At 39.7% G+C, this 12273-nt stretch overlaps 1 protein-coding gene across 1 annotated transcript; it reads left to right on the top strand.

Moving 5' to 3' along the window:
- The first annotated feature begins 3015 nt into the window (after positions 1-3015).
- On the top strand, positions 3016-10341 carry LOC131724897 (zinc finger protein OZF-like). Its single transcript, XM_059017894.1, has 2 exons — positions 3016-3050; positions 6257-10341. Exons 1-2 carry the CDS (start codon positions 3016-3018, stop codon positions 7617-7619), a joined length of 1398 nt encoding a protein of 465 aa, XP_058873877.1. The 3' UTR covers positions 7620-10341.
- The last annotated feature ends 1932 nt before the right edge of the window (positions 10342-12273 follow it).

Genomic DNA, 12273 nt, shown 5'->3' on the forward strand with positions numbered 1-12273 from the left:
TGTTGTCAAAGAAACCTCGTACACAGTCAGTGGCCACAGCAACCTCGGCAGTAGACCAAACTGAAAGCACCAGAGTTTTAGTTTACCTGGTAGAGCGCAGCTGTCTATGCTCTTCAACCCTTCCACTGCTTGTTGTCTAACTTCTCCCACACGAACTGTGTCCTTTAGATCCCCGTCGTACCATCTCCCAAGACTCTTCACTGGCTTCTCAGACACTGTTGGTATTGCCTCACCATTAATGAAGAATGTTTTATCTACTACTTTGCCTTTAATTATAGAGATGCTCCTTGATTTAGTGGGCTTGAATTGCATTCGTGCCCATTCAATGTTATTGGTTAATTTGCCCAATAATCGATTAGTGCAGGCTACTGTTGTAGTCATGGTTGTCATGTCATCCATATATGCTCGAATTGGTGGTAGTCGCATTCCAGAAGCCAAGCGCTCTCCTCCTACTACCCATTTTGATGCCCTAATGATTACTTCCATTGCCATGGTAAAAGCCAGTGGAGAAATGGTGCATCCTGCCATTATTCCAACCTCTAGGCATTGCCATGTAGTGCTGAATTCTGAAGTTGAAAAACTGAATTGCAAATCTCCAAAATAGGCTTTCACTAAATTTGTTATTGTCATCGGTACACTGAAAAAATCAAATGCTGCCCAAAGTAGTTCATGTGGCACTGAACCATATGCATTAGCCAAATCCAGGAATGTCACATGGAGCTCCTTCCTCTCCTTTTTAGCTGATTGAATTTGTTGCCAGATCACATTGATGTGTTCTAAGCAACCTGGGAAACCTGGAATGCCCGCTTTTTGTATTGAAGTGTCAATGAAGCAGTTCTTTAATAGGTAAGCTGACAATCTCTGAGCAATAATGCTGAAGAAAATCTTGCCTTCTACGTTTAATAGGGAAATGGGACGAAACTGACTGATGCTTGTAGAATCTTTTTCTTTAGGTATAAAGACTCCACCTGCTCGGCGCCATGCTCTTGGTACAACCTGTTTTTCCCATGCCACTTTCATCAATTTCCATAGAATTCGTAGAACTCCTGAAGCACTCTTGTACACTCTGTACGGAACTCCATTAGGCCCTGGAGATGATGAAGCCCTTGCTTTTTTCACAGCTTGCTCTATTTCTTTCCACTTAGGTGCACAGTCCTCCATTTGGTATTCTGGTGGATTGATAGGTGGGATGTCTGATGGAATTGACATAGGCTCCTGCCTTTTTGAATCTGTATGTGTTTCCTCCAAATATCTCTCCAGCTCAACCTTAGATGCTTTTAGTGTGCCATTCTTCTCACTAGTGAATAACTTCTTTACAAATTTGAATGGGTCTTTATAAAAGTTAGCTCTCGCACGCTCCTTCTTTTTGTAGCGTTTCCGTAGGCGCTCAGCTCTGCGCAATGTTGCAAGCTTATCTTTTATGACCTTTTGTAAGAGATTGAGTCCCTCCTTCTGACTTTGTTCTGCTCTTCTCCATTGGTTCCTCAGCTGTCTCCTTTCTCTAACTAAGCGTTCAATCTCCTGCTGCCGTCTAGACTTTCCAGGAATAGTTTGTACTTTTTCCTTCCTTTTTTCAACTCCAAACCTCTCACTTCCATATGCGTAGATGATGTCCCCAAATTTATCCAGCTTCTTTTCAACTGTTCCACTTAATCTTTCCAATGCAACGCAGAGATCTGTGTTTACTGTGTCCCATGCAGTTTTCTCACAAGCTCTTGGCCATTTAACTCCAGGCTTGTGCCCGTTGAGGTTCTCTCTTATGCTGGTTTGTCTGACCGGGTTCACAAGGATCATTAGGTTCATCACTAACTGTGTCCATGCAAGTCCTCCTCACATCTATGACAGGGGTGCTGATATCCTGCGAACTGTGGTTTGCTTCCTGTCGCTGGATTTCATTCGACTGACTTGACTGACTTTGTAAGAAGTACTGATCAATGTGAGGCCCTTGTCCCTTCTCCCTCAAGCATTTCATTCTCCCTTGATGAATCTTCAAACCCCTGACCGTTGTCGCCTTGCTCCAGCCGCAGACACAAACCTGGAGTTCCATGTCTTTGTTAACTGCAGATCTTGAACTAGTCTTTTGTGAAGTACTCTCCATACTCATATCCGTTTCCGTTCCTAAGTCGTTAACCGTGTTGTCCAACGTTGAGTCATCTTCCGCCCCCGCTCTCGCAGACTCTAGGGGTATTTTTCTCTTTAATTTCTTAGAAGCCTTGGGCGGGTGTCTCCAGCATCCTGTAAACACAGAGCTGGATACTGCCGACAAGGGTAGCTAACCCTTACCAGCCCCAATGGGGTCTCTTTCCTCCTGTCAGCTGTCTCTCCAGGCTGTCACAAGGTCTTTCCCTTGTTGCCAGCTGCACTATTCACAGCAGTCACTGGACGTATCCAGATCTTCATGATTTCCATTACACGAGAGTAGATGTTAAACCTTCATGCTGATTTGAACTCGGCTCTCGCCAAGATAAGCACCAACTAAGACGTAGCTTTACAGTAAGCTAATGTGATCCATATGTGTCTCCATCCATTTACGTTTCCTTCCATATGATGATGTAGATATCCTTCTGTCTGGTGTTAATGGCTGAAGTGTAATGCTGGCTCCAGGGATCAGCTTATTTTGCCTCCCTGGCGCATCAGCACACACAACGGCTGCGATGCTGGCTCCGGGGATCAACCAAAGTGCGGCCTCCCCAGCGCATCAGCATGACAACCGTCTGGATTGAGCTAAGTAGGGTGAAATTATAGCGGAAAAACTGCAAGGTGGTTTGGATTGTGACATTAATATTACTTCTAGGATTAGATACTCAGGAACTGAATATCGGACCGGCCGTCTGATTTGTATAAAAATAGAAGACAAAATGCCTGTATTTAGTAAAATAACTGGAATTGTTTGAGAAGCTGAACAATATCTTTTAGTGGCATCTGAATTTGAAACAGTTTGTTTTGTAGAACATCTTCATTCATTTCATGCAGGAGGAACTCGGAAAAACGTTCCATTTGATCTTCAGACTTCATATGGCTTTGAAGAACCTGATTTGCATGCGGTTCCAGTGAGTTATTTAATGTACATGCCAACCACAACATTGTATTTTGATTTTAAGTTTTATAGTTTTGGAATTGAAATAAGTATCGTGGCACTTTGAGGGCTGGTTATGCAATGGGAATTTCTATAAATATGGAGATATAAAGGAAGATGTAAATATCACTCCTTCCACAGAAGGTGCAGGTTTGTCACTGCTTCCATTGAATTGAGGAGATTTAGAAATCACAGCTAAAAGTGTGTTCACAAAGAACATCCAAAATATGAGATCCAAAGGCAACCAAACCACTCACCGTGGACACAAACTTTTGGCTGTGATGTCAAAATCACCTGAGTTAAAGTGAAGCAGTAACACAATGTCATGTTCTGGAGTTAAATGCATTTGTGTGAATTACAAGTTGGGCTACAGAAATAGTACAAAATAACCCAGGATGGCAGTGAGGACATTTTGGTTTGTAAAATGATATTCAAGTGTACTTTTTTTCCTTTACCAGCAGTTATTCTTGTGGATGAACACTGTTGTCTAAAAGTAACTGACATCCAAAAATTATAAACTCTACTTAGTGTCCAAAAGGTGTATTTTGTGAAATAAATGCTTTGATTTAATAGAGTCATGTGTCTGGATCACTTTTTAGAATTTGTACGAAGTGTGTTTAATTACTGCTTTGTCTTACAAGTATTCCTGTAGCATAGTATTTAATCTATGAAGCTGAATATTTATGAGTGAGTTAAAATTACTAAATAGCAGTGTGACATTTACACTTACACCACAATATAGTTAAACTTACACTGAATGAGATGACATTTAAACTCCTACAGTGTTGAAAACTTTACTCTCTAGCAGGGTGAATTTCTTAACACTTTCCAAAGTGTTCATTTAACACGGAAATCGAGGGAGCCATATGTTCACTACAAAAGTGTCAGAGTTAATTATGGGTTAATCCGGCCTTGATTGAAGGTATATTTTAGGAACAGCTTGTGGCACTGGCAAGATACAATTCAATAAATAAATAAATACATAGCCATGGTCCAGGACGTTAAACAAAATATCAATCATTAAACACATAATCAGAAAACAAGTGATTCACACGACTGATTGTATAATAAAATCACTCTGCTGTGAACTTGCTCAGCACATCGCTACAGTTGTGTACTTATAAGCAATGTGCGTACAAAATAACAAAACCGGGAAGATAATGTCACTGTTTCTGACCAGGACAAAAACATGAAGTCTGAAAACTGGCAAGCCCGGCTTTACCGGGGCGTCTGGTCACCCTGGTCAAGGAATCCATTGCCGTCAGCTTCCATCCGGGTGTTTCCAGCAGGAGGCGCCAATCCGCTAACGTGACGTCACGACGCGCTCGTCTCCATGGGAGCAGGGAGGAAGCGGAAGTGTGTGCGGGTTTGTTTACATTGTGTGTGTGGGACTGCGTGGGTTGTTGAGCTGCAGCAGCAGAGAAACTTGCTAAATAAGTCAAGTGCTGACTGAATAACAAAGAGAGGCTCCCAATATTATTCATAATAAAAGCGTGAATACAGAAAGGATATCAGTCTCAAGCTAACAGTCAGTGAAGATGGACGTCAGCGTCTCCGTGTCGTTCTTTCAAGACGAGCTCGCCTCTACCATCGAGCACGCAGTGAAAGCGGCTGTAGACACCGTCTTGTGCCAAATCACAAAAGTTGTCGGCGGCAAATTCACTGAATTCCAAATGGAAATGGCTGGAAAGGAGAAAGAGAATGAAAGTCTGAAGCTGAGATTGGAAATATCAGAGAGCGAGTTGAAAGCGGTGCGGGAATGCATGAACGCTGCAGATGCAGACATTAAACAACCTCTCAGAAACATGAACCCCGACTGCAATGAACAAGACTTTCAGAGGAACGAGAACCAGGGATTATTCATCAGAGTTGAAGGTGAGATTAATAATGTTATGGTTCTTGTATGCCTTCCGGTCATTTAAAAAAATATTTATAATTAAATACACGGTTACCGTACTGTACGTAATAGGAGCGTCAAAACGTTAATACTTAAGAAGGCGCCGTTCATCCCATAATATTTACACCGTGAGAACGCTTTTACGTCAGCACGCATGGTAGCAGCGTGGTTAAAACGCTACGTGCTTCATTTATGATACAGTAGCTGTTTAGAATCCCACAAACAAGTAATCATGTTTCAATTATTTTGGGGGTGGGTGGAATGGATATATAATTAAAAAGAAACCATATTTTACACATTTTCAACTTTCAACACGGAGGCTGTGTGGTCCAGTAGTTAAAGAAAAGGGCTTGTAACCAGGAGGTCCCCGGTTAAAATCCCTCCTCAGCCACTGACTCATTGTGTGACCCTGAGCAAGTCACTTAACCTCCTTGTGCTCCGTCTTTCGGGTGAGACGTAGTTGTAAGTGACTCTGCAGCTGATGCATAGTTCACACACCCTAGTCTCTGTAAGTCGCCTTGGATAAAGGCGTCTGCTAAATAAATAACCAAATGATTACTCGCAGGCCAAATTCTGATGTGCAGTATCCAGGTAACTGTCTCTCTATGGGATGAATATCCATGATGTGTTATTTCATACAGTTATAACCTCCACAGAATTACATGATTGTATTTATTTGTACAAATAAATGTATAATTTTGTTTCATGCAGATTCTGGAGAGAGACGTGCTTTCAGTGAAGCAGAGGAGGGGCCAGTGATAGAAGCTGTTTACACACAAGAGGAAATCTGTGATCAGGAGTGGTGTGGAAGAATAATGGAGATTACAGACCTGACAATTGTAGAAAGTAAAGAGATCCCTGAACTTGAACCTGTCCACATTAAAGAGGAGGCCGTAGAGCTGGAGTGTGATCACATCACAGAGGAAGTTAGTAAAGAAAATAAAGTTGATACACTGGAGGAGAATATAGTTAAGCTGGAATCCAGCCGCTGTGAGGATTGTCCTCCTGAACAGATCTGCATGAAACCCAATCAGCCTGTCTCTGAAGACACTGGTTCTAGTGTTGGAGAAGAGGGCACTGTGCTGGGGTCCATTCAGAGGAAACATCACCCCCCTCAGGAAAGAGCTGCAGATGGAAAGGAGGAAGGAGCGATGCCGTCCACGAGCAGCACAGCATGTGAGTAGAATGTCAAAAATACAGTTTATATAAGAATTGCAATTGTTTTGTGAAGGATTAAGAGTTTTATAATTTGTCTTGCTTTTCAATATTCTAATTGTTAACAGTGATGGCTGTGAGGTGAAGCCTTGCAGGAAAGTGGCTGTGATTCAATGCTGTGCAGTAACCTTGGCTTCTGTTTCCTGCGCTTCTAAAGCAGATCTAGGAAGACGCACCTCCACTCCAGCACCCCAGAGCAAAATCTCTTCTGATGGGAAACTGCAGCGTAAGCAGAAACACAGAGAGTCAACACCCCAAGATGAATATGTGAAGAAACTGAGAACTCGCTCGGCTCAGAATCTTTCTGCACAAGATAGCCGACCACTTCCTGTGGGATATACAGCGACTCCACATCCTGACAGTTCTGCAACCCAGGGCAACTTCATTTCCCTACAAACTCCCCAGCAGATTCCTTCAGAGCAGATCTTGTATCACTGTCTTGAATGTGGCACCAATTTCAGTGACCGGGGAAAGCTGAAAAGACACCAGCGTATTCACACGGGGGAGAAACTGTTTCAGTGTTCTGACTGTGGGAGGCGTTTTAATCACAAAGGTAACCTTCAAACACACCAGCGAATTCACAAGGGAGAGAAACCATTTCACTGTGCTGATTGTGGGAGGCGTTTTAATCAGAAAGGTTATCTTCAAAAACACCAGCTAACCCACAGTACAGATAAACCGTTTCACTGTGCTGATTGTGGGAAGAGTTTTAATCAGAAAGGTGCTCTTCAAAAACACCAGCGAATTCACACAGGAGAGAAACCGTATGAGTGTTCTGACTGTGGAAGGCGTTTTAATCACAAAGGTAACCTTCAAACACACCAACGAATTCACAAGGGAGAGAAACCGTTTCACTGTGCAGATTGTGGGAGGAGTTTTAATCAGAAAGGTGATCTTCAAAGACACCAGCGAACTCACAGTACAGATAAACCATTTAACTGTGCTGATTGTGGGAAAGGTTTTAATCATAAAACTTTACTTGAAGCACACCAGCGAATTCACAAGGGAGAGAAACCGTTTCAATGTGTTGATTGTGGGAAGAGTTTTAATCAGAAATGTGACCTTCAACAACACCAGCGAATTCACGCAGGAGAGAAACCGTTTCAATGTGCTGATTGTGGGAAGACTTTTAATCAGAAATATAACCTTCAAACACACCAGCGAATTCACACAGGAGAGAAACCGTATGAGTGTCCTGACTGTGGGAGGCGTTTTAATCACAAATGTAACCTTCAAACACACCAGCGAATTCACACGGGAGAGAAACCGTATGAGTGTCCTGACTGTGGGAGCCGTTTTCATCAGAAATCTAACCTTCAATCACACCAGCTAACCCACAGTACAGATAAACCGTTTCACTGTGCTGATTGTGGGAAAGGTTTTAATCAGAAATGTGACCTTCAACAACACCAGCTAACTCACACAGGATAGAAACCGACAGCTTTGAAAATCCATTTACAAACATAAATACTGAAGCTAAATGGAAAAGACATTTCAGTGAAAAACGAGGTGTAGTGGAGCCTGTTGAGGTCCCTCTAGGAGTAAGATTTGACAGCAGAAGAAACCGGGATGCAGGCACATATGATCACAATCCTGTAACTGACAAGTGTATTTATATTCCATTGTTAGAAACTTTAAAGTTTATATTTAGGAGTCCAGACATTTGTAATCCTATTGTACAACCCTGTGAACAAAACGCGGTTTATAAAGATTTTTGGTGACGGCAGCTGCTATAGAAATCATCCACTTTTCTCTCGGCATAGAAATGCATTTCAAATACAACTTTACTAGGATGACTTTGAAACTGCAAACCCATTAGGATCCAAGCAAGGGATACATCAAATTGGAAGCTTATATTTTATTCTTAGAAATCTTTCACCAAAGGTAGATTCAGCGCTAATGAATATTCACCTTGTTTCACTGTTCCACACACAAGATATTAAAAAGTATGGGTTTAATGCTATACCACAACCTCACGTTGATGATTAAAAACATTCTTGAAAGTACTGGAATTAAAGTTCATTTTTCTGAAGAACCAATTGATGGTACAGTTGCTCAGGTCACAGGAGATACCTTGGGGGTGCACACACTTCTGGGGTTCAGGGAATCTTTCAGTTCAGTTTTTTTCTGTCGACTCTGCTTGATTGATAAGAATGCGTCTCAGTCAGTATTCAGCGACGATGATTCTAACATCATATTACGTGACAGAGTTTTGCATGAACAGCATTGCAATGATCTGCTAGCAGACCCTACATGACCCTCCTCCTTTGGAATGAAGCGATATTGTTTGCTGAATGACTTACAGTTTCTTTCTCATTTCTGATCATTTTGCTTTTGATATTATGCGCGATGTCCTCGAAGGCGTCCCCCAGTATGAAATGAAGTTGCTTTTTGGCTCTCTCTCTGACAGTGTCATCTCCAAGCATGACATCATTAATAGAATTCACTCTTAGAATTATGGTTTGTTGGGGAGAAAGAATCGTCCAAGTTTCAATCTAGAGCAGTCTGGTAATGGGATAGAGCTCAATGCTATGTGGGCAGCAGTGTGGAGTAGTGGTTAGGGCTCTGGACTCTTGACCGGAGGGTCGTGGGTTCAATCCCAGGTGGGGGGACACTGCTGCTGTACCCTTGAGCAACGTACTTTACCTAAATTGCTCCAGTAAAAACCCAACTGTATGAATGGGGAATTGTATGTTAAAAATACTGTGTTATCTTGTAACAATTGTAAGTCACCTTGGTTAAGGGCGTCTGCTAAGAAATAAATAATAATATTCAAACATTCTGCTTAATTAAAAATATTCCTCTAATATTTGGAGACATTGTAAATGAGGGAAACAAAAATCGGAGCTTGCTTCTGATGTTGTTAAATATTTTCAATATTGTTTTTTCACCAGTGATTACTGAGGGTATGACAGTGTATCTCAAACACCTAATTGCAGAACATCATAAGCTTTTCAGAGAGCTATACCCACAATGCAATTCGATTCCAAAGCACCATTTCATGATCCATTATCCCAGATGCATCAGAGAAATAAATCCATTATTGCATTTCTGGGCAATGAGATTTGAGGCAAAGCACAAGTTTATTAAAAACAGGGTTAAGAATTTCAAAACTATTACCAAATCACTGGCCCAAAAACACCAAATAGCTACAGCATGCCACTGGGAGTCTTTATCAATAAAGACTATTGAATGTGGACCTCTTAAAACACGAGCTTTAAATGATTTTCCTGACTGTGAAATTATAGCAGAAAAACTGCAAGTTGGTTTGGATTCTGACATTAATATTACTTCTAGGATTAGATACTCAGGAACTGAATTTCGGATTGGCCGTCTGATTTGTATAAAAATAGAAGACGAAATTCCGGTATTTAGTAAAATAACTGGAATTGTTCGAGAAGCTGAACAATATCTTTTAGTGGCATCTGAATTTGAAACAGTTTGTTTTGTAGAACATCTTCATTCATTTCATGCGAGAGGAATTTGGAAAAAGGTTCCATTTGATCTTCAGACTTCATATTGCTTTGAAGAACCTGATTTGCATGCGGTTCCAGTGAGTTATTTAATGTATATGCCAACCACAACATTTTATTTTGATTTTAAGTTCTATAGTTTGGGAATTGAAATAAGTATTGTGCCACTTTGAGGGCTGGTTATGCAATGGGAATTTCTATAAATATGAAAATATAAAGGAAGATGTAAATATCACTCCTTCCACAGAAGGTGCAGGTTTGTCACTGCTTCCATTGAATTGGGGAGATTTAGAAATCGCAGCCAAAAGTGTGTTCACAAAGAACGTCCAAAATATGAGATCCAAAGGCAACCAAACCACTCACCGTGGACACAATTTTTTGGCTGTGATGTCAAAATCTCCCGAGTTAAAGTGAAACAGTAACAAAATGTCATGTTCTGGAGTTAAATGCATTTGTGTAAATTATTAATTGGGCTACAGAAATATTACAAACTAACCCAGGATGTCAGTGAGGACATTTTGATTCATAAAATGGTATTCAAGTGTAGTTTTTTTCCTTTACCAGCAGTTATTCTTGTGGATGAACACTGTTGTCTAAAAGTAACTGACATCCAAAAATTATAAACTGTACTTGGTGTCCAAAAGGTGTATTTTGTGAAATAAATGCTTTGATTTAATAGAGTCATGTGTCTGGATCCCTTTTTAGAGTTTGTATGAAGTTTATTTAATTACTGCTTTGTCTTACAAGTATTCCTGTAGCATAATATTTAATCTATGAAGCTGAATATTTATGAGTGAGTTAAAATTACTAAATAGCAGTGTGACATTTACACTTACACCACAATATAGTTAAACTTGCACTGAACGAGATGACATTTAAACTCCTACAGTGTTGAAAACTTTACTCTCTAGCAGGGTTAATTTCTTAACACTTTCCAAAGTGTTCATTTAACACGGAAATCGAGGGAGCCATATGTTCACTACAAAAGTGTCAGAGTTAATTATGGGTTAATCCAGCCTTGATTGAAGGTATATTTTAGGAACAGCTTGTGGCACTGGCAAGATACAATTAAATAAATAAGTACATAAATACATAGCCATGGTCCAGGACGTTAAACAGAATATCAATTATTAAACACATAATCAGAAAACAAGTGATTCACATGATTGATTGTATAATAAAATCACTCTGCTGTGAACTTGCTCAGCACATTGCTACAGTTGTGTATTTATAAGCAATATCAGTACAAAATAACAAAACCGGGAAGATAATGTTACTGTTTCTGACCGGGACAAAAACATGAAGTCTGAAAACTGCCAAGCCCGGCTTTACCGGGGCGTCTGGTCACCCTGGTCAAGGAATCCATTGCCGTTGTCATGGCAAATTTCGCCCCCCTGCCAAATTTGTCCCCCCCTGAGTCATGTGACATATTAGCATACGAGTCACGTGACGATCAGATTTCGTGATGCGGAAAGGATAGGGTAAAACATCGGCATTTTACTTACTGAAAGTTACGTTTGCTTTTTTATTGGCTTTTATTCGTATTACATTTATTTTTTTATATGTATCAATGTTTTTTGTATCATAAATGGTTGTGTATTTTATTTGATTACTCTTCGCGTGATTACATAAGAGCTTTTACAGTAAATATAAAATACATTAAGTCTTGTTTAATTACATATATATATATATGCTAATAAGTAAATAATAATAATAATAATAATAATAATAATAATAATAATAATAATAAAGTTGAACAGCTTAAATGATCACAACTGGCAAACGTTATATTACAATTGTAACTTTTCAAATAAAAAAATGTTTATAACAAACAATAAGTTAGAAGTAGATTCTTGTAATAATTTCTACACATTTGTGGGTAGTCATGTTGATGTTTATAGTCTTGCTGTACTTATGGATCACAATCAGGGAGTTGTCATGATTACACATACAGTTGCCGACAAAATTATTGACACCCTTAACTAAAGATCATTCAAGACGCTTTTTATTTTTTTAATTGTTGTGAAATGTGGTAAGGTCGCGTAAAAGCCTTTTGTGTTTAGATGACTTTGTATAGTTATTTCATACACTGCTATACCAGATGTTTCTTTAGATCCTTGGCTGTTAATGGTGGATTTTTGCGAGCTGCTCGAACAGTTCTTTATGCTATAGTCGTACTTTTCCTGGGACGTCCATTTCTTTCCATGCTTTCAGTTGAATTAGTCTTCAAATACTTCTTGATTATTGTGGATTTTTGTATTACAATTTCTTTCCCCTCAACACTCTTTATCGATTCCCCTGCTGCTGTAGTAGTTACTGTAACAAGTGCTTTTCTCGCATCTGGATCCAACTCCTTTGTTTTTACCATGCTGTGCTGAGTGCACAAACTATTTTGCTTCAGTTTCTGTCCGTGTTTTACAACTAATGTTTTTTTTATATATATAATATTGCTAAATTGATAAGTAGTGGTTTCTAATTGATTAATAGTGACTAACTCAATTAAGACTAACCTTAATTTACACAGACTTTAATTGAAAATGTGTCAATAAGTTTGTGATCAACAAATATTGTTATTTACACCAATATGATTAATATAGGTTATACAGTAGCTT

Source organism: Acipenser ruthenus, chromosome 58, assembly GCF_902713425.1.
Source record: "Acipenser ruthenus chromosome 58, fAciRut3.2 maternal haplotype, whole genome shotgun sequence".
NCBI classification, from domain to species: Eukaryota; Metazoa; Chordata; class Actinopteri; order Acipenseriformes; family Acipenseridae; genus Acipenser; species Acipenser ruthenus.

Bases quoted from the DNA above. Each gene is read 5' to 3' on its own strand.
- LOC131724897 (XM_059017894.1), top strand. From the start codon at position 3,016: ATGGCTTTGAAGAACCTGATTTGCATGCGGTTCCA. The intron at 3,051-6,256 runs GTGAGTTATTTA...AATTGTTAACAG, and splicing joins CTGATTTGCATGCGGTTCCA to TGATGGCTGTGAGGTGAAGC.